The sequence below is a fragment of the Antechinus flavipes genome, chromosome 2 (assembly GCF_016432865.1).
Source record: "Antechinus flavipes isolate AdamAnt ecotype Samford, QLD, Australia chromosome 2, AdamAnt_v2, whole genome shotgun sequence".
Classification (NCBI taxonomy): domain Eukaryota; kingdom Metazoa; phylum Chordata; class Mammalia; order Dasyuromorphia; family Dasyuridae; genus Antechinus; species Antechinus flavipes.
In genome coordinates, this window is record NC_067399.1 from 81,898,726 (window position 1) to 81,920,077 (window position 21,352).

The 21,352-nt window shown below is 33.5% G+C and overlaps 1 protein-coding gene across 2 annotated transcripts in view; it reads right to left on the reverse strand.

Moving 5' to 3' along the window:
* Positions 1 to 290: 290 nt before the first annotated feature.
* ATL2 (atlastin GTPase 2) overlaps positions 291 to 21,352 on the reverse strand; it is a 69,730-nt gene continuing 48,668 nt past the window's right edge. The window contains exons 4-14 of one of the 2 annotated variants that reach the window (XM_051975131.1): positions 20,230 to 20,334; positions 15,706 to 15,756; positions 15,374 to 15,430; positions 13,703 to 13,795; positions 9,617 to 9,755; positions 8,520 to 8,647; positions 6,971 to 7,027; positions 5,845 to 5,916; positions 4,564 to 4,995; positions 2,855 to 2,869; positions 2,340 to 2,756 (exon numbers count right to left, since the gene is read on the reverse strand). In XM_051975131.1, the coding sequence (XP_051831091.1) occupies positions 2,649 to 2,756; positions 2,855 to 2,869; positions 4,564 to 4,995; positions 5,845 to 5,916; positions 6,971 to 7,027; positions 8,520 to 8,647; positions 9,617 to 9,755; positions 13,703 to 13,795; positions 15,374 to 15,430; positions 15,706 to 15,756; positions 20,230 to 20,334 (1,257 nt within the window). In that variant the 3' untranslated portion in view covers positions 2,340 to 2,648. Of the gene's footprint in view, positions 2,242 to 2,339; positions 2,757 to 2,854; positions 2,870 to 4,563; positions 4,996 to 5,844; positions 5,917 to 6,970; positions 7,028 to 8,519; positions 8,648 to 9,616; positions 9,756 to 13,702; positions 13,796 to 15,373; positions 15,431 to 15,705; positions 15,757 to 20,229; positions 20,335 to 21,352 lie in introns of those variants that run through there. The other variant, XM_051975132.1, reaches the window with a different exon arrangement.

Consider the following 21,352-nt stretch of genomic DNA (forward strand, 5'->3'; position numbering starts at 1 on the left):
TTTTATACAATCCCATGACTCTCCATTCAATTCAGGAATACTCTAGCTCATATCAGACCTGAAGAAAGCAGTTTATGTACATTTGATCCCTGTAACCCTTCTGAGGTAGGTGGTATATGTTGTTCTAATTTTACAGATGAGGAATCCAAAGCTCAGGCAGAAAATACAGGAGGAAGGGCTTGAAATGATAAAGCATGAATTATTTAAAAACAAGCAAAACAAAAACCTTAAGTAAGTAGTCTAGCCTTCATTGCCCTATTGATTGGAAACATGTGAAATCCAGTCTTCAATTTCAAAAGCTTTGCTATGACACAGCCAACTTTTTATTTTTCTATTCATCAACAATCCACAGCATCATTAAACAGGGTGATTAAAGAAAACATACAAAGTTCAAGTGGACATTTTTTTTTCTTTTTTGCTTGAAAATAGGTGAGCTGGTATCAATTTAATGTGGATAGAAATAAATACAATCCATAATAAAAACAAAATTGGAAGAAGGGAAAAAAGATACAAAATCAAAGTGTGTTTCAAAAACGTGGAACATGACATCTGACTTCTTTTTCACTTAGAGAACAAGCTATGTGCTTTCACATGTGCAGGTCACTGTAGAATATCAGCCTTAACTTATACCCCCAAAATGAAAACAAACACCAACAAAAACAAAACCCCACAATTACACCTAGACTCAGACAATATTTTTTCTTCTTCTAAAAAAGATACAGACATGGAAGAATAACTGCATTCTTTCACAAATTTAGCTTAATCTCAAGGCATAGTACCTTAGGAGCTGTCATTTGGGCATTTCCTGCTCATGCTCATTTTAGTATAAACAAACATGGTTTGTGTTGTGTAATATATATTTGAAGAGTTTCTTTAAAAAGAATCACAAGTTTCATTTCATATATACATATATGCATGAAATATGTATATATGAAACATATATATATATATATATATACACACACACACAAAACCAATTTTTAATTATGTACTTAAAATAAATTACAGGAAATAACTTTAAAATGCAACGGAAGACAAAAGTTTCACAACAAACATTCCCACTGAATTCCCAGGGAAGGGGAGGAAGGGGTGGTGGTAATGTGAAAATGCAGTGCTCAAGGCAGGTAAATATCACAAATATATCAAAAACTTCAAATTGTTTATGCATTCACACATTTACATGAGCCACAAACATTCTTTTACATAAACCATACTTAACCTACTACAGAACCAGAGTTTGCCATAAACTACAAAACTTTTAATACAAAATCGTATTTATATATTTATAATTCATATACATGCCCTATCTGTGATTTTAGAAAATAAAAGCTACACACTGTACAGACAATCCTAACTCATTGCTGTAGGCAACATTTTTGGCTGGAATTATCCCAATAAAATTAATGGCATATTTTATATACACAAAGGCTAAACTGCAGAAGAGACAGTTCCATTTCCCAGTTATGCATCTCCTTTTAGGGCAGGTCTATGGAATTTAAGAAGGCATGACAAATGTACACTCCAAAATCATTTCCTTAGTGACAAAGGTGAAGTCCTGTCATTTCTGTGAAGAACTGATGATACATGCACTTTGTGTAACACTGGTACTGACGGCAGGAAAGCAATCTATATTCTTAATGTCGTGGCTCAATAGAGACATCCCTGGTGCCAGTTGTCACTACCATCTCAAACTGATTCTGATTCACAGCTACTCCAAAAATTAAAATCTCAATGGGACACTGTATGTTTACATTCTGTTAAAAGACTTCACTTTAATAGATTTCTCAAAATATTTCCCTGATACATCCTTTTCAGACAACGACTTTTTTCTAAGAAGCCAGAGACTGAAGATTAAATTAAGAATTAAACATGGCACAAATGTGCGTAATAAAAGAAAGCTCCTCTCTGTCTCCATGGCACTAACTTGTGTCTTGGAAGCAAGCGAAGAAGAGAATGCTTAAAACCAACAACCAATTTTCACACTCTGTGGCAACAATCTGTGGAGCCAGTTATACTAAACTACTTCTATAGTGGATTGTAAACTTTGGTTTATTTTGAGTTCTCATTGTACAGCAAGCATGAAAAAGGACGGGAGAGCAGAGTTGAAGAGGAGATGAACTGTCAGTCTGTCTTTAATCGGGCATGATGAGACACCTGGTCAGTCAGGCCTGCTTTGATAGAGTTTGTTACAGACTGCCTTATGTTTTCCTCCATCAATTTATCACCCAGGGGCTTCAATACCTGTGGTATGAGAAATGTGCAAAACAAAACAAAAAGCCATAAGGTAAAAAAAAAATTACATATAAAAATAGTTTAAAATTCAATTCAAAGTAATGAGCAAAGTAACCAAGAATATGGAAAACTAAACTAAAAAGTTTCAAAAGAATAAGTAATACTGCTGGAAATAATGTATTTAGTCACTTTACAAAGAAAAATAGAAATTATTTTCTTCCTATATGGTTATGTCATTGAATTCAAACCATTTTATAGTTCCTATGAGACGTATGTGCAATTCCATACCCTCTATGCAGCATCAATCTGGTATGTTTACAGCATTTTATGCAGACCGACCGGCCCAGACGGTCCTGCTTAGTGTCCTACATGTGTAAATGTGAACACTTCATATACAGAAAAGTTAAAAATACTGTCTAATTTTTCTTCTTGTTATTGTTGGATGACAGTCTCTGTCGCTGTGCTGATGAGAGAGCACGATGAACCATTCGGCGTCTAATAACTTCAAACAGTTTGGAAAACACCTAAAACATGGAGTGATTGGTTAGGAAAATGACGTCAGAATGATTTGAAGTTGATAGAGTTTAAGACTAAGAAATTTGAGACTTGGTAGGTTTCTCACCTTCCTGGGACTCCTCTGAGGCAAAAGAAAAGAGAAAGGCAAAGAAATTTAGACAAAATCAATCACAGAGGGCTTTTGTCCTCTGAATAGTAATCAATACAATCCAAACTAACATGAAAATTATTTAAATATTACAGACTGTTTTCATCCAGTTGACTTTGTTTTAATGACACTTAAAATTATAGAATTAATGCTGCACAGGAGGTAGATTATTTTAAAGCAAGAATCCATATAATGAAAATACACTCATAATTTAAAATAATAAAAGACAACTAAGACAAGGGTGAGGAGAAATTATAAACTCAGTACAAAAACAATCAAAGGACAAATTGAAAGTTTTGTCTTCCAACCAATCCTTTAGTAAGATCTCCAAAATGCTAGGAAATAATTAAGAGAAGTTTCAGGACAGGGCAGGATTTAAGTTTATACATACATGAATTCTCATCAACTATGAATAAATAATATTATCTCAAAGACTAAGTGGTAGAATCTACCAATGAATCTGTAGAATTACCAATAATCTACTAGCGAATAGAAGAAAACATTTTTATGAGATAAATTTGAGGGATAGATATAATTAACCCCCAAAATGAATTACTTTTTAAAAAAAATTCTAAAGCAATAGAACCATAGAGACTCAACACAAATTATAGCTTTTTGATAAATATCTCAGTAGGCTACAATAATGCAAACTAAAAATAACTACTATACTGTTCACAAATGACAGCAGTTTTATTTTTCCATCTGATAATATTGTTCATATCTTCCAAAGTGATCATTTTTCATATCTGTGTACTACATGCAAAAACCAGCACATAAATGCCAGGTTCACACATAGTCACTCCAACTGAGTAACTGCTTAGTATTAGGTAAAGTTTGATTTTGACCATTACAATAACATCAAAAAAAAAAAAAAAATCCAGAAACAAGTCCTCCTGGTTTCCAGTCTATTTTTGTCCCACGTCATAGGGTTAATAAGTTAACAGCTTCTCAGGTTTGATACACAATGAATTCTAGATTTTTTTCTTCGTAGTGCTTCAGTCTGCCAACCTTATCTTCCTGGTAAGCAATTTTGTCACTTGGTTGTAGATATGTCCACTACTCGATACTCATTATGGAATATAGCAATGCATTGCTTCTTGCTCATATTGCTAAGTAGCAATTTTCAAAAATATTTTGATCATAAAACTTATTTGTCTTCCTTCCTGAAGTATTTTCCTGATTATGTTACTATTGAGGACTTTTTCATATTCCAAATAAAATTCACCAAAACCATTTTAAACTGAATAACATTTTTTGTTGAATTGACTATATCTCTATGATAATCAATAACTAAAAAAGGTATTTAGTAGCTATTCCAAAGATGTTGATGTTGGTATAGCCAAGTTTGCATAATCATCATGATTTAAAAAATAAAACTTTTTACCCATGCAACATATTGATATCTTGATTATAAATTCACTCAACAGAGAGAACATCAACACAATTACCAGTTCATGGGATTTAAAGGTGAAAGAAACCTTAGACATCATCTACTTCAATTCACTCATTTTACAGACAGGGAAACCAAGACCCACCAGAGAGGCTGAGATCTGATACAAGAGAGAGAGAATACCTATTCAAATAATGAAGGAGGAAACATCAAGATTTGGAGAGGGAGGGAGGGAAAGAGAGAATAGTCAATAAAAAATTAAAAGATATATACCAACCTGTTCCCATAGTGTTTCAGCAATTTGATCAATCATTGTTCCAATTTCTCTGAACTCCCCAGAGTATTTAACATATGCCCAAGTACAAAGGGATGTAAGTGCTAAACCCATTATCAGGTTACACAAGACAGCTATGGAGTTCAGGCCGATGAAGCCAGTCAGTCCTGAGATTATGTACATAGCAAACATGACTGCAAATAGCGTGGCAGGGGTGCGAGCAGCATAGAAGATGTTTTTGCCATCATTGTGCTTTACAAAATTTGCATAGGTTTCTTCAATCTCAGCTTCAAGCTGGTCCTGATAACGACGACAGAACTCATCTCCTCCCATTTTTTTCACAGAACAAAACTGTTTGACAGCCACCTCCTTGAAATCCAAGTGTTTTTTTTCTAAATCCGAAGGTGCAATGTAAGGCTTATCTCCACCACATACCTATTTAAATAAAATAGGAATACAATAAGCTACCTTCTAAAAAGGTTTTTAAAAAAAAAAAAAACACCACTACAAACCTTTATTACAATGACAGACAGAACTGTGCAAGGCCCAAGGGCTTAATAGCTCAATGTAGAAATAGAGACACCTGAGTGATGTGCTTCACTTTATAAGTCACACAGACACGCCAAGTCATTTCCCTTCCAAAAAGTGTAACGGAATCATTTAAAACTTCCCCAAAACTTTGATATTATAATATCATCTTGATACAAACAGAACTAACACATGGAAGGCAAAATTACTTCCATTATTCTGAATAACCTTCATTTCTCCTTTGCCTACATGTATTTTCCACTGATAAAATGTATTATCCTTGGAGGAAGTGGCAGTTTCATTTTATCTTTGAATTTCCAGTGCCTAGAATGTAGTAGGCACTTAATAAACACTGAATGACATACCTGAATGGAAGATACAATGATAATTGCTAGGAAGATGCATCATGAAAATACCACTGAAATAATTTTAATTTAGAGTTGATTTTAGAAACTATTATGGGCCTTAAGCTTGCTTATTCATCACAGCTACTAATTAACAGTCTTCCAAATTAGTTAATCCTCCCCTCCCCCGAAAAAAATTCTATTTATCTGATATATGGTCTGCTAACCAGGCCTCTTTTCCTTCTCATAAGGCTCATAACCTTTGTAAAAAACAACTTATTTCCAAGAATTAGAATGAGGAAGGAGGACAAGGATGTGGTTATGAAGACAATGTACTGGGATACAAACTCAGAAAGATTGTATTTAAAATAAATGACATCACAAATGACTGCAAAATTATAAAATTACCAACCTGCTCCATGTTTTTGCTATAGCTGTCCCTTGCTCCTGCTACTGCAGCAAGATTGTTAGCTTCGGCTGTTGCCTATTTAAAAAAACAACAATCAAAAACACCACCTTCTATTAAGGTTCTATTATTTCTGTTCTTTCCTAATTATATTTTCCTTATATTAAAAGAAAAGCAAGAAATAATGTACAACTCTCAGTGCAAAACTCAATACTGTTACTTGCTACCTATAAATTCCTGAATAATCAATTTCTGGACCTCAAATTTCATTTTAAAAAGAGAGGGTTAGACTAAAAGACTGATGTTTTTTCAGATCTAAATCCTATGACACTAATATTTAAAATGCCCTGAGCATACACCAAATATTTATAGCTAGAAATCATTCAAAAATAAGTTGGGTGAGCAGAACAGGGTTAAAAATGAAACATCTCCATTCAGTAAGTAACATTTCTCTCACAGTCCATTTAAAAGTAAAAACAAAGTCACATAAAGATATACTCCACTCCATCCAGTTAAATTCCATGGGGGGGGGGGGGGGGGGGGGGGAGGGGGAGAGAATGTGCCTGCTATGCTATAAAACTGATAAGTTGTCCAATGGCAACAAAAAAACTTCTTAGTCTATCAAAATTTACCTAAGAGAATGATACAGTATATTCTTACTTCTACAAACTAAGTCTCAGATCATCCCATTTTCAGAAAATATATTTCATTCCAAAAGATAAATTAGTGGAAAATAAAAAGAAATTAAAATGCAATGTTATTACTATTCTTGGTTCAAAAAAAAGTTATTTCATGCTTATTTTATATTAATCCATCATTAACTAGCATACAAAAAAGCTTGATAAATTTGAAGTTATTTTCCAACCCCTAACAGATAGTTTCTCGCACAGTACTTTTCCCATTAGTACCAGTGTATGACAAGAAGTGAATTCAGCCTAAGTTAATTATTTTAATCTATGCCAAGACAAATCAGCTATTCAAAACATTGTCAAATTTTGCCATCCAAAATAAAACTTCATATTATCTTCAAAAATATGTAACCATATATTTTTAAAAAATTTTCATATCCTTAGCATAACTTTCTACATTAAGCCCATTTTCTCCCTCAAATACACAAAGTAAGATAAAGTACCTGAAGCATAGATTTAGGGTGTGGAAGCTCTTCTCCTTGATAGATTTTAATATAAGCCTAAAAACAAATAAATCTTCATTAATTGGTTAAATTCTGGACCAAAAATATCAAAACAAAATTTAAAATAAGGGGGAGGGGCATTCATACACACAATCATTCAAAATCTTCATCACCAAGTAAAACAGAGAAATCTTATGTTGGTTTCATAATATCAACCTGCTCCCCCTTTTAAAAGTTATTTAAATAAAAGGTAAATTAAACCTAAAACACTGTAGGATATATTTGAACTGAAAAATTTCCATGTATCTTAAATTAGGTCTGTTTTATTAGAGATCCTGGAAAACATGACATAGAATAAACTACAGTAACATAAAGGGAGAAAAACCTATAGAAGTTTTCAAAGTGGAATGCTTTGAAATTATAGTGTTCAAGCTTGGCTCCAAAGAAAAGACATGAGAAACTATCTTCTACTTTTTTGCAGAGAAGGGGAATAAGGGTGCAGAATGCTGCAAATGGAATCTTTTTCAACATTAGTTAATTTTAGTGAACTTTTAAAAATTGTTTCTTAAAAGACATAACTCTCAAGGGGATTAGGGAAGAAAAGGAAATTTAGAAGATGGAAAAAAAGATATCAGTAAAAATTTTTAAATCATATCTACTTTCAATTATAGATAAATTATATCCCCACAATTCTATGCAGAAAATGGTTATATAATGGACCAACGTCTTTCGCTATATTCTATCTCACGGAAGTTAATTTCCAATTTTTGGTTGAAGAGAAAGATCAGGTTTGGGGCACTGTGCCACCTTCCTTCTATCTACACCTACACACTTACACACCCGTACAGACATACACACAAAATTTTTCACATAAATGACTATCAAGACTATCTTAATGCTATGCATAATTATTCAGAAATATAAGTTTTAAAATGTAATAACAAAATCAAGAGTTTTTAGAAAAGGAGGTGGGGATAGATTTTTTTTTTAAAAATCAACTTTCATTTCCCTTTATCCCTAATCCAAATTTTAATTAATACAAGGTTGATTTTCCACTATATTATTTATTCTAACTCATTCTGAGCAGTTGTACTCTGAAGAATGGAAAAGAACTGGAGAGGAGTGAAATGTGAAATGTTAGCCATAAAGTTACTTTACCATTATTTATACTTTAACTTCATTTAGTAAATCATCATGATTCCAAAAGAGAATTTTCCTGATCACCAGAGATAAGAAATTAATGATTATCAATCCTAACAGGTATTATAAATGCTAGTTACAATATCATGAATGTCATTGTTCTTGCTGTTATCTTCCACACTCACCAAATCCATTTCAAACTTTATGGTAAATAAAACCTTGTATAAAATGAAACCAATTTATCACAACTAAAAGTTCTAGTCATGAAAAGCAAAGAATTTTCCTTTAAAAACAGATTCTCTCTCATAATACATCTTCATGTAACAATGTCATACCCCATGAGCAAGCTATCACTTCTAATTCAGTTAATTTTATTTTAGTAATTTTAAATGTAACAGAGTATGCCTACCTTAAAGTATTCTACAAGATCTCTACAAGTCACTTTGGATCCACTTATCTCTTTTTCTACCAAATTTTCAGGGGCAAGCAGTAACGGAACCAGATTGCGAAGCTCTTTTTTAAAGTCTTCATCAATATCTAGTAGAGATGGAATTAGTCAACACTAAATTAGTCACAAATGAAATAAAGATTCATTCCCCAGTGACATAAAACTACAATAGGTTTCTATTATGGAAAAGCAGTAAAGAAACCACACCTCATTTACAGAGCTTCATTGAGAAGATATGATTTTTTTTTTTAGATTATATAATTCAAAAAAAAAATTAATCACCTTTACTAAGCTATACTATACAACTAGTGACAGCAGGTATCTGACTCAACATTATAAACAATTTCCCTATACCTTTGTTGAAAATGATGCCTTAATACAATATAAATTCATAGAAAACAGGAAATGTTTTGTGTATTAAGCCCTGGTCTCTAGTACCATGCTTGTCAAACATAAGGGATTTAATGAGTCCTAAATGAATAGCATAAGAATAACCCTTGAGCCAAAAGTCTCATTTTTGTCAGTGGCTCATAGGATAAGAAATTGTTGATGTTTTTGATTTCATATAAATGTTTTTTTCTTTCTCAATCCTCCTAAATGAGTTTTTTCAATACTCAATTTTCACCTAGTCTCCATTTATTTCCAACTAACCTACATAAAAAAATAAACTGCACTATCTTCTCAACAAAAAAAGATTGAAATCTAAATGTCTTAGTACATTAGATTTCTTAATATACTCTGCTATGAGTCTTGCAAATAACTAAATAATCTTCAAGACCAACCTTTCATATCATTTTTCCACCAGCAAAAAGCTGATATATAAAAGTTACCATTAATATAGTGGTTGTAACAAAATTCAACCTTAAAAACCCTGAGACAAGAAGTAGCATGGTATCTACTTTTTAAAAATACTTCAAAACAGAAAAATGAGTAAGCAAAACATTTATATCCCATATATCCTAGTGAAAAAATCCAAATGCCCATATGAAGCAAAATCCAAGTAATACGTTACTTTAATAAATGGTATTTTCACATGAACGAGAATGAGAAATTCCTACCAGTCAATCTCCCATCAAAACTTGGATTGGTTGCAACTTTAAGACCAGGATGTGGCAACAGGAAACAACCAAGGTTAGAGAAACAATTATGAATATGCTTCCTTACATTCTGCAACTCTTCATGTTGGTTTTGCTTTACCTATAATGAAGTAAGAAAAAAACAAGATAAAGATATTAAACTTCAGGGAAATTTTTCTTTTTAAACAAATGATTAAATGCCACCAGCATTAGGGAATCCTAAGAAAATCACCAAAGATACTTTTCAGATTCCACTTAATACATGCATTCCTTTTTTTAAATTAATTTGTTTTTTTGGGTTTTTTTGTAAGTATGAGCACTAAAATTCAAAGAGAAGAGAGGAGAAAAAAATACTGGTTTTGAGTCTATTCCAGCTAGGCAAGTTAATACCTGGGTGACTTAAGTCAGTTTAACGCTTGTTCATTAAAAGGAGACAATTGGACTCAACCTCTCAGGTCCCTTTTAAGTCAATCTATCACTCTATGACAAGTTCTATTCCATCCCCCTCTGACTTAGAGTTCCCCACACAACCCACCAAGTGAGGAAAGTCTCCAGGCCTTTTTCTAACATTGTGACAGCTACAAGTCTGTCCTGCTCTGAAGCTCTGCAACCTAGGAGTCGATGTGCCCCCCCAAAACCAGCTTCACTACGACATGTGGAAAAACTTAGTCCTGTCCACTGGGGGAACATCAGGGCAGGGTCCCTGCCCCTCAGAGATACCATGTGGCAAGTATGTTGCCTCTCACTACTACCTGCTTCCAGCTTTTGGGTGCTTAATTCTCCACTCCCTCCCACCCCCTACCCCCAGTTCTGAAGAGGTTGCCCCCTTCTCCAGTCCTACTCTTTCCTTTAGTATCAGACGAAAGGTTGTAGTCATCCTAAAAGTGTCTCACAAGGCAGAGTTTGGAAAAAATTTGTTTTGCAAAGACATTTATGTTTTAATTTAGTTTTATCTTTAAATGAAGAACTGGGGTACGCCTGTACATTGTGTAGTAGGAAAAAAAAAAAAAAAACCAAGAATCAAGAGACCAGAACCACAGTTCATTGAATCAAAGAATTTGAGAATTTTAAGAGACCTTTTTAGCCATCCATCTAGTCACACTCATAGTTTCTGTATGAAGACTTCAAAGAAGGAGAACCCATTTCTGTAGGCAGCTATATGATAACCTTTCAAATACTTGAAGACAGCTGTCACCTCCCCCTCAGTCTTCTCTTTTCTTAGCTAAACAAGTTCAACTCTTTAATCACTCTTCATATAACACACTGAAGGTTGAAATTCTACACTTCAGCGAATTCTGAATTCTGGTTCCCTGACTTCTGGTGCAATAGAAATACAGTGGACAAGTGAATCACCACTTAAGTGGTGCTCAATTTCTTCTTGTGATCAGATCAGATCATCTCTGAGGTCAAGATTCAGTGACTGTAAAATATAGTTTTCAGGGTGTTCCTTTTTGTATTTTTAAAAAATCCCATAGTTATTTTTTAAAGTATTCCTATTGTTTTGTTGTTTTCCTTTCTCTTAGTTTTTACCCTTCATTCCTCTCCTAGCCCCACCCAGTCCCCAATAATCATCTACCACAACGTTGAGACAGAGATAGAGAGACATGTAGCACATCCAATGAACACATCAAACAGATATGATGCAACTTTGCAAAGCAACAGACCTTAACCTCAGCAAGAAATAAAGAGGGGTATTTTCAATCTCTTCTTTTGTAAACAAATAAAAAGTTTGTGGTAATTGTCCTTTCCATCTATATTGTGGTTTGCATTATGCAATGTTTTCCTGCTTCTGGACATTTATCTTTTACCTGTTTACACATGTCTTTTCAGAGTTTTTTTTTATCTGTCATATTCAAAATTTTTTACAAGACAGTAACAGTCCATTACACTCATGTACCAAAATCAGTTTAACCATTCCCTAATCGATGGGCATCTAATTTGTTTTTAGCTTTTGTTATCACAAAAAGTGCAGCTATAAATAATTTAGCATATCATGAAGCCCTTCTGCACAGTGGTGAATGATCTCCCCTAGTGTATATGCCTATTAGTAAGATTTGGGTCAGAGAATAAGGACAATTGAGCCATAATTCCAAACTGTTTTCCAGAATGGTTCTATCAATCTGCAGCTATACCAACAATACCTTATCTATCACCTGGACGTGATTATTCCAAATCCTTTTGGATTTGGATTAGAATACAATTTGTTGGGTGTGAAAGGAAGCACATCACAACTGATGTGATTTGATTTGCATTTCTCCTATTATTAGTGATGTGGTATTTTCATAAAGTGGATGGGGAATGTTTCTTTTGAGAATTACATGATCATGCCCTCAACCACCTTATCTGCTGAAACACAGCTTTTTGTCTTACCTACACAGCATGTTCCGAAAGTCTTAATGCTGTCTTTCAGTAGCTTAAAATTTTTTAAACTTTTTGATAGCTGACTTCTGATGTAAATTGCAATAAGACCTTGGAAACACCCTATGTTTCTATTAATTGTCTAATATCAAAGACATTTGACACAAAGATTTCTTTACAATTAAATGCTTCCCCTCTTATAACGTCATGTATTAATTTTGTTTGTATGTTTCAATTTCAGGTAATCAAAATTCAACCTCATCCCTTGTTTGATTAAGAATTCATCCCGTACCCAGGGCAGAAAATGATACATGACTTGTCTCTCCTCTAATTATTTTGTGGTAAGAGCTACCCATTTTTAATTTGTTATAAAAGTATGGCACAAACTGTTGTCAGCCTTATTTCTACCAAACTGTTTTCCAATTTTCCTAGAGTTCTTATCAAACAGGGAGTTCTTTCCTGGGTAATTTATATTTGGGGGTATATCAAATACTGAGTTAATGAGTTCCATTTTTCTGCTTCTCCTTGGACTAGTCTATTGATATACTTTTCCATTTTTTTAAACTAGTTCCAAAAGATTCTAATTGCTACCTTATACCATCTCAGATCTGGTTGTGCAATTTCCAATTCATGATCAAGTTTTTTCATTATTTTCCTTGATGTTCAAAATATTTGGTTCCTCTCATTTTATTATGGGGATTAAAATTATCCCATCTACAATGAGAGACTGAGGCAGAAGTCTGAACCAATGGCCCTTTATTAAAGAGTCCATGGTGCCCTCTAATGAAGTGGACCTCAGATCTCCTCGCAATCTAAGATGTCTCTTCTTTCAAGCAATCTATTTTTATAGGGCTAGACATTCAGGCATTCCAGAACTACTATACCAAATTCAGAATAATTTCACTGAATAAGCAAAATAATATGTCAACAGGGTCACAAGTTGGGTGAAGAAAAGAATATCTTCACATAATTCTCTTTAATTTGGTAGTAAGAAATGGTACAAGCTATCAGTCAGTGCACTAATAGTCATAAAATGGTCATCTCCTACTGGACAAGAGATTGGTCCAGAGGCACAAAAATATTTTGGGGAACTTTTTATGTAGTTATCACTTCTGTCAAGCTGGCCTGATCATCATCATAAGGCAAAACAAGAGTAAAGGATCTTTAGTTAACCTTCCTTTAGTCATGCAAGTGAATTTAGAATCTGCAGTTCACAGATCTGAAGCCTTTTATCAGAACTTTAAAATGATTCTATCAAACTGATTAATACTGATTGGAACAGAGTAGGAGTCCAAAATGAATTACTTCTCTCAACTGCTTTATGTGGCTCTAGCAAGTATTCTTCAGAAGTCTGATTGGTATAGAATTAAATCTACAAAGTAATTTTTATAGTAAGATCATTTGAATTTTATTGGTATAAGCTCACCCATGAGCATTGAATATTTATTTATTCCCCTAGCTATTTAAGTTATTCTTTATTTCCATAGGAAGCATTTGGTAATAATCTATATAATACTGAGTTCACTTTATTAGGATGACTCCAAGTAGCTTATATATTTTGTAGTTACTTTGAAGAGGACTACCCACTTTCTAAGTATTTTCTGCATTTATTATTTCGAGTTAATACATATTAATTACTAAATACTCCTTATTGGGTCATTTGTACTATTTGTGCTATTGTTCATTCTTCATTCTCCAACTTTGGCTTACCTGTAATCTTTTTTCAAGGAATTGTTTTCCTCCTTCCAAGCCATATGAATGCTCATATGGATAACTCCAATCTCGAATCAAGAACATTAATGTCTTAAAAAAGAAAAAAAGCATTTTATTAACACAAAAGATAACTATTTACCTAATATAACCAATCAACATTTCCCTTAATACTCTAAATAATTTTTACCAGAAACAATGGTAGTTCTCTACTTCTGATTATCTTTTACTTATTCTCTCTTCTTTCAACTGTTACATATACATACTTTTATAATATACACATGTGTATAGGTGCATGTGTATGCAAGATGCCTATGATTCAGTAATATAGCCTTCTACTTCTATATATAACCATTATCTAACTAAAAATTTAAATGCTATCAGAGTTCTTGCCACAATCTTAAAGTACAATGGCAACTTAATTTTTTAAAACCACAATGGGATTAAACATGTAATTTCATCATAATAAAGTACATTAGCTAAATCCTCATTCCAGAACAATAAGATAAACCAACTATGTTAAGTCTGTGCTAAGTAAAACTACTGACTTGAATCTGAAAGTTATTTTGGAAAATTATTTAGTCCAACTCATTAATTAATTTTATAGATGAGAAATTAGACAAGCAAGGTGGTTAGTGCTCAAAGTTATGCAATCAGTATATTGCATAGCTGAGACCAGGATTTCAAAAAACCAAAGTCCAGTTTACTTTTTCCTTACGTAATTTTAACTGAGGCCAAAATAACATATTTGATGCAAGGTCAATGCAATAACATCAACTCTAACCATACTAATATGAAATTATAACCTTTACCCTAGCCAGTTAGTTTCCAAAATGTAGTCAGCATAAATCCAGTAAAATAGTGTATCAACAAGGACCATTATCATCATCAAAAATTTGTAACATCAATAAACAAAATTTGGTGTAAAAGGAAGAACAATCTTAATGTCTACAACTGTCTCCAAAAATAAAATGAAACTGCCAAGTAAACTGACCAAATCTTTTTTCTTTTCTAAAAAGAGGATATACTGGATGATCTCCAATGGTAACAAGTTTAATATTGTTTGATTTCAAAATTGGATGCTATTAAATGCAGAACATATGAAAAAGAAACCATAGCTGAAATAATAGCATTTGCATTCCCTTCATTACTAATGATTCTTCCAGAGAAAACAAAATTTAAAAGCACTTTAATCTAATTTTAGCCTCACAAATCCTAGAATCCTACTACAGAGACAAGTTAAAAAGTGATCAAATTGACCCAAATCAAAAAGCTACAATCTATTATGGTTACCTAAGGTGTTCATGAAAAATAGTTCAGAGTTGAAATAAGTGGGGCTTTTCTCAATATAAGGGTCAAGTGGAATAGAAGGTAATAATATAAGGGTGAAACAGAGACCTTAGCCCTATAAAGTCAATTATACAGAAGGAAAAGTAGTAGCAGAATTTTTTGAAAACTTGAAAAAAATTACGAAAACAAACAGTCCAGACTCTTATTCCTTATCTACTTTCCTGGCAATCTTATGACCATCCAAAAAAGATCTGAGTTAAGTGGTATTTGCTAAAAATTCAATTATTACTTTCAAAAGATCTACTAAAATCTACTATTTCTCTAGAAAATAGAAGCTAACTTGAAATTTTCATGCTGATAGAATAACTTTTAAAAATTTACCTGAAATGGTTTCTGATAGATTTCTTCCATTGCAAGTCTTCCATACTCTGTAAACAACTAATAAATCAGGCTATTAAAATTAATGACAGGAAAATAGGAAGAGGATGGATATGACACTGATTAAATGTTATTTTCTTTAAAATCAGGAATTAAATATACCTCAAAACAGAACATTAAAAGAAATCAACCGTGTTTCTAACAGTATTTATAGAACAAAGGTTATCCTGATAAAGAACCAAACACACTGGTTTATAACTTCACAATACTCAATGATGTTATAGAGTTATCTCAGAGGGGAAGGGGAGAAGTTAAGAGTTTCCAAGTATACATACTTGTAAATGCTGAAGATCATCTTCTTGAATATTCTGAGATAAATTATAAACCTGTTAAGAAAAAAATAAATCTTTATATAGCACTATAAGATTTACAAAGAGTATAGTTTATCACTTTAAATGGAATACCAGTTGTAATTTAAGCTTTCACCTATTATTTAACCAACAAAGTTAAGATATCAAAGGTCTTTTCTATAATACTCATTTTATGATTTTAGAAGTCAAACATTTCTATGATACAAACTAAAAACAAAACATTAAAAGCAAAGCAATTCTTAGTCTTATCAGCAAGAGCTTTTACACTATCCCTCCTATCAGGTGAGTTCTTCAATTTGGATTAGTATAATCTCTTCTCAGTAGTTCATGTGCTTGTATCCTTCCCATTGGGTGCTTTGAAATGTTTCCTATTAACAGATCAACTGGAGGACATTGCAATGTGGGAAGGGCTAAGCTTCCAGGTAGTCCTTTCTCCAATTTCTTTAGGGAGGTGAAACAGCACATTGTTACAATATTATCTACACTCACATGAATTAAAGCAAGTTAAAGGGCTTATGATGTTATCAATTGAAATACCCTTTAAAGAAACTGCATTACCACCTGCTTTGCTGCCTCACCCTAAGTAACACTGCATCTTTCCATCTGACTTCCAGTTGCAATGTTGTTTCTCATTAGAATGTGACCTCTTTGAAGGAAGAAACTCTTTCCCTTTTCTATTTGTATTCTCAGCACTTTACACATTTCAAGAGCTTAAAAAGTATCTTTTCATTTATTCAGAGAGGATGTTAAAAATGGCAAAGATGACACTGTTTCACAAAAACTAGTTTAACAGTAAATGGAAGTTTAAACAGGAAAATATATACCAGCAATGGATGCAACAGGTGACCAAATGGTTACCCAGAGCTGGGTGGAAAGATTAAAAGAACCCAGCAAAAATGACCTCCAAATAGGCGTTGGAAGCTCTAAAAAATTCATGGCATTTCTACCACAAACAAGCCTCACACTATAAAGCAGTATAAGATTTACAAAGTGCTTTCCCTAAAATGATCGTGTAAAGTAGGTAGCATCATTATTCCTACATGTAATAAATGTGTGTAAATTTTAATTACAATTTAAGCTAAATCAATCAGTCCAAAAGCATTTACATTAAGCTTTTACTATGTGCTAACCTTACATTAAGTATGGGGGATACAAAAAAGACAAAAATCTTAGGAGCAGAATGCTCTAGTAATTTGGGAAAAGCTTCCTGTATAAGGTGTCTTTTAAGCTAAGTCTTGAAAAAAAATCCAGAGATTCCATTCCAAGAGACAGAATAAAAAGGGAGAGTAATCCAGGCCCAAGAGATGGAGCAGCCAAAAGCACCGGATAAGGATGAGGAACACTGTGTCAGATACAAACAGGGGACAGGCCAGAGCAGTAGAGGATAGTGAAGAGAGGAGGAAAGTACGAACAGTTTCAAAGGGCCGAGAGGAGGGTTTTTATTTAGCACTGGAGTTACTGAAGTCTGTGGGAAGGAGGGAGGAACTGAAGAGAGTATGGCCTGAAGCAGAAAGACAAACTAGCTAAGTGCAGAGCACCAGGAAGAGGCGACAAGGGCCTGAAAAAGGCTCGTGAGAAAAACTGAACAAGTTAAATGTGGGGAGTGAACTTAGAGGAGGAATCAAATACCAAGCTGGGAGCCCGAGTATCAAGGCTGATGGTGTGCCTCCAACAGGACAGCTGAGGAAGAGTGGAAATGATGAATTGGAGATGCTTAAGAAATCCAATTCGAGACACATACACAAATAACCAGAGCACCAATTAAAATACAATGGATGTCATCATAAGCATGGACAGACAAAATGCTATAAAGAATAGAAAGAAATTACTTTTAAGGCTACTGTGTAAGTCAGAGAAGCCTTAGTAGAAAGAGTGGAACTTAGAAGGGCAGCTATGATTTCAAAAGTTTGAGATGTTAGATTATATTTTAAATTCCACAAAAATTTATCACATTACAGGGTCTTTTAGGATTATGCACTTTGTAATTTCAAGCTTCTTTATAAATGTGAGGCTATTTATGGTAGAAAGGCTTTGTACTCTTCCATCTGTTGTTATGTCCTGGTAAGACCAGCTAACTTTCAACTGGGTCTCATTTCTGCTGTGCTCTCTTTCATTTCTATAAGAGTTGAGGAGTTTACTTTTGTCTGGAGCAAGACTTTTTAAACTTTTTCCACTCAATGTCTTTTTGCCTGAGAAATTTTTATATGACCCCAAGTATATAAAATGGGTATATAAATCAAACATTTGCTGGCAATAAATTATAATTTAAAAACCCACACATTCAGTATGAGACACCATATTGGGTTGCAACCCACAGTTTAAGAAGTTGGTGCCTACCTATATGGTTTTATACCTAAATCAGGAAGGCTCAAAACAGAGAAAGCTAATTATAGATCAATCTTCCTAATGAATATGATACGAAAATTCCAAATTAAATACCATGAAAGTGAATGTACTAACTTATCACCAAGAAAAACATGACCAGGGGGTATTTATATAAGTAATTCAAAGTAGGTTCAATATTGGGAAAACTGTCAGTCTGATTGATCATATGATTAACAAAACTAAGAAAAAACATATGATTATCTGAATAGATGTAGAAAAAATATTTGACAAGATATAGCATGCATTTCTCTTAAAAAGAAAGCACAGAAACAAATGGAGTTTTCCTGAAAATAATAAGGGTTATTTATCCAAAGCCATAAGCAATCAGTATACAGAATATGCTACAAATGTCAGCTTTGGTAATAAGAAAAGAAAAAAGAAAAAAAAGAAGTTGGTGTCTAGAAGATATATCACATACAATAGTAATTAAAACTGGAAAGACATGTTGGTACCAGATGCTAAAGGCATCATAAAATGGCAAGCTAATGAAGTTGAACTCATTGTCTATACCATTCATTTAGCAATTATAATATCTCCAAGCTTTATGAGATGTCTTGGTAATTCAATTCTTATATTTTTAGTTAATTTTCTCTATGAGGATAAAAGACAGACCAATCAGACAACTCACCTATAGATTCAGACAAGGGAATCAATCAATCCAGGCACCAAGATGGCCCAACAAATCCTTAATTGGACAGAGCATGATGTGTCCAACATTTGAATTTATTATACCATCTATTATTCTACTATTCACCTCTTTCTCCCCCAAACCCACCCTATCGCCATGTTAGTGGATCTCAGGTTTATCTGGAAGGAAGGAAAGAGGTTCAAGAAAGAGGTTCTTAATCTTTTTGTGTATCATGGACTTCCTCCTTGGCAGTCTGAGGAAACCTATAGACACCTCTTCAGAATGTTTTTAAATATATAACACATAGGATTACTACTGAAATGTAGTTATCAAAAAAATTTTTTAAAACAAGTTCAGTAACTGCAAGTTAAGAATTTCTGGTTTAAGAAAATGCTTCCTCATCCTATACTATGCACTTAATTTCTCAGGAAATAGTTAATACAGTCTAATGGAAAAGAAATGGAAAGGAAACCAATAAAACCGAAGCATAGGAGGACACTTTCCAATTTGGTAGAATACTAAAGTGTCTCCTACACATCAAGGACATGTATATTCCTAATACTTTTCATGCAAATTTCCACAATAACAGTGTTACCAACCACAATAGCTGCCAAAGACACATTTTTATCTTTAGAGCATCATATTTTCTTTTCTTAAATAAATATGCTTCTAAATTTTAAGGGCTGAAATATCTTAATGATCCCTTTCCTCCAGTGTCCACCCTTCAATCATTTATTGGCTTGGATTAGTACCCACTCAATAAGAAACTTAAGGAAATAAATGCCAAACATTTAATGGATTTGTCTCACTACAAAGCTAGAGGGGGAGGAAAGTGGATAAGAGAGAGAAAGGACAGATTGTCTTAAGAACTTGTGATACAGAACAACAATTATATCTCTTATCAACAAAACTGGTAGTAACAAAAGTTAATATGTTTTTTCTTAACAAATGAATCAGGGGTTTAAATTCTACAGTAAAAGATAAATGAGAAGGCAAAAATTATAGCCTGAACAAAATTTGGACATCTATACTTTTCTGTACTTTTACCATTAGTTGAGATAATCACCAAGCCCTGGTTTTACCAAAAAGAATGAAAAAGTTCCCCAGTACTAAATGTTTTATTCCTGATTAGTCCAACACATGTAAAAATACACTGTGCACTTTATAATTCTGGTTGGACTGGATTGGCATGCCACCTCTATTTTCCTTTTATTAAAACAGGTACTGTGGGAAAGGAATAAGAATTTAAGATGAATAATTTACTGCCTCTTCTTAAAAAGTAATTAAGTATCGTATGACTTTAGAACAACAGAAAATATGAGAAAGACAGACACACACATAAAGAGAGAAAGAGAGAATATGGCAATGTGGCCTTAAGATATCTCTCAGTTTTTAAAGAAAAATGCATATAGAAAATAATTAAAATGTGTTAGGATTGTCTAATTTGCACATACTTCATAATTTCTATGTCCTACCTGAACAGAACTTGTCATAGTGCTCAAAGCAAATACAGTTGCACAGTCTTTAATAGTTGATTGGCTATCAAAAGCACCCTGGGTGTCCATTAGCAGTACAGCAACCTAGAAATTACCAAAAAACAAAATAAAAAAGCAGCATATTAAACAAATGCATTGACCAGCAGCAACAGACTCCTTAAGATTCACAATACTATATGTCAGCAGAGTTACATTTGGAATCCTTACGATATCCTTGTTAACTATTTTGTTTACGGAACACTTTTTTGCACTTAACCAATAAAGTATTTACAAGGAGCAATGAGCCCAAGACAAGAAGCTGAGTTTCTGAAGTTATTGCATAATAGTTAAGAGCTTCTCGGGCACTGTGAGATTTTTGGGCTACCTGCCATAACTCAGAATACCCAGCAGTCAGTGTGACCATTCCCAATGTACGCCTTGGCCAATAATTCTGCTCCTTGTCCCTGACAAACAGAAATAACAATATCGACCTAGGTTACCAGGGAAAAGGAGAGACCTGCCAGAGAACACTTCTTCCTAGTAATAGCAGGGCTCTCTGCACATTTCACAACTGACAAAAAAGAAAGCCTTCCTTGCCTAGCACAAGTAGTCCCAACTCCCCCTTTCTCTTCTGACTGCCAAGAAGTTCTCCTTTATCTTTACTATAAGAGTTTGATAGGTGATCATCAGGAGAAAACAGAATCACAGAGTAAGAAAAAGGGACAGAAAAATGAAAAAAGAATAAGAAAACATTCTTGTCATGGGATAAAATGCCCTCTAGTAACAATCTTTTTTTTTTTTTTTTTTTTTTAAAGAGCAGAGAGATTACAAAGGAAGAGATGGTCTAGACTAGTTGGTACCACACACCTGAACTTTACAATTCAGACAAGGTGTTCAGACAAGATATTAAAAAACGGATGTCATCAACAATACTATATGATGATCACTTCTGATGGATGTGGCTGTCTTCAACAATGAGATGAACCAAATCAGTTCCAATAGAGCAGTAATGAATTGAATCAGCTATACCCAGCAAAAGAACTCTGGGAAATGAGTATGAACCAAATACATAGAATTCCCAATCTCTCTATTTTTGTCCACCTGCATTTTTGATTTCCTTCAC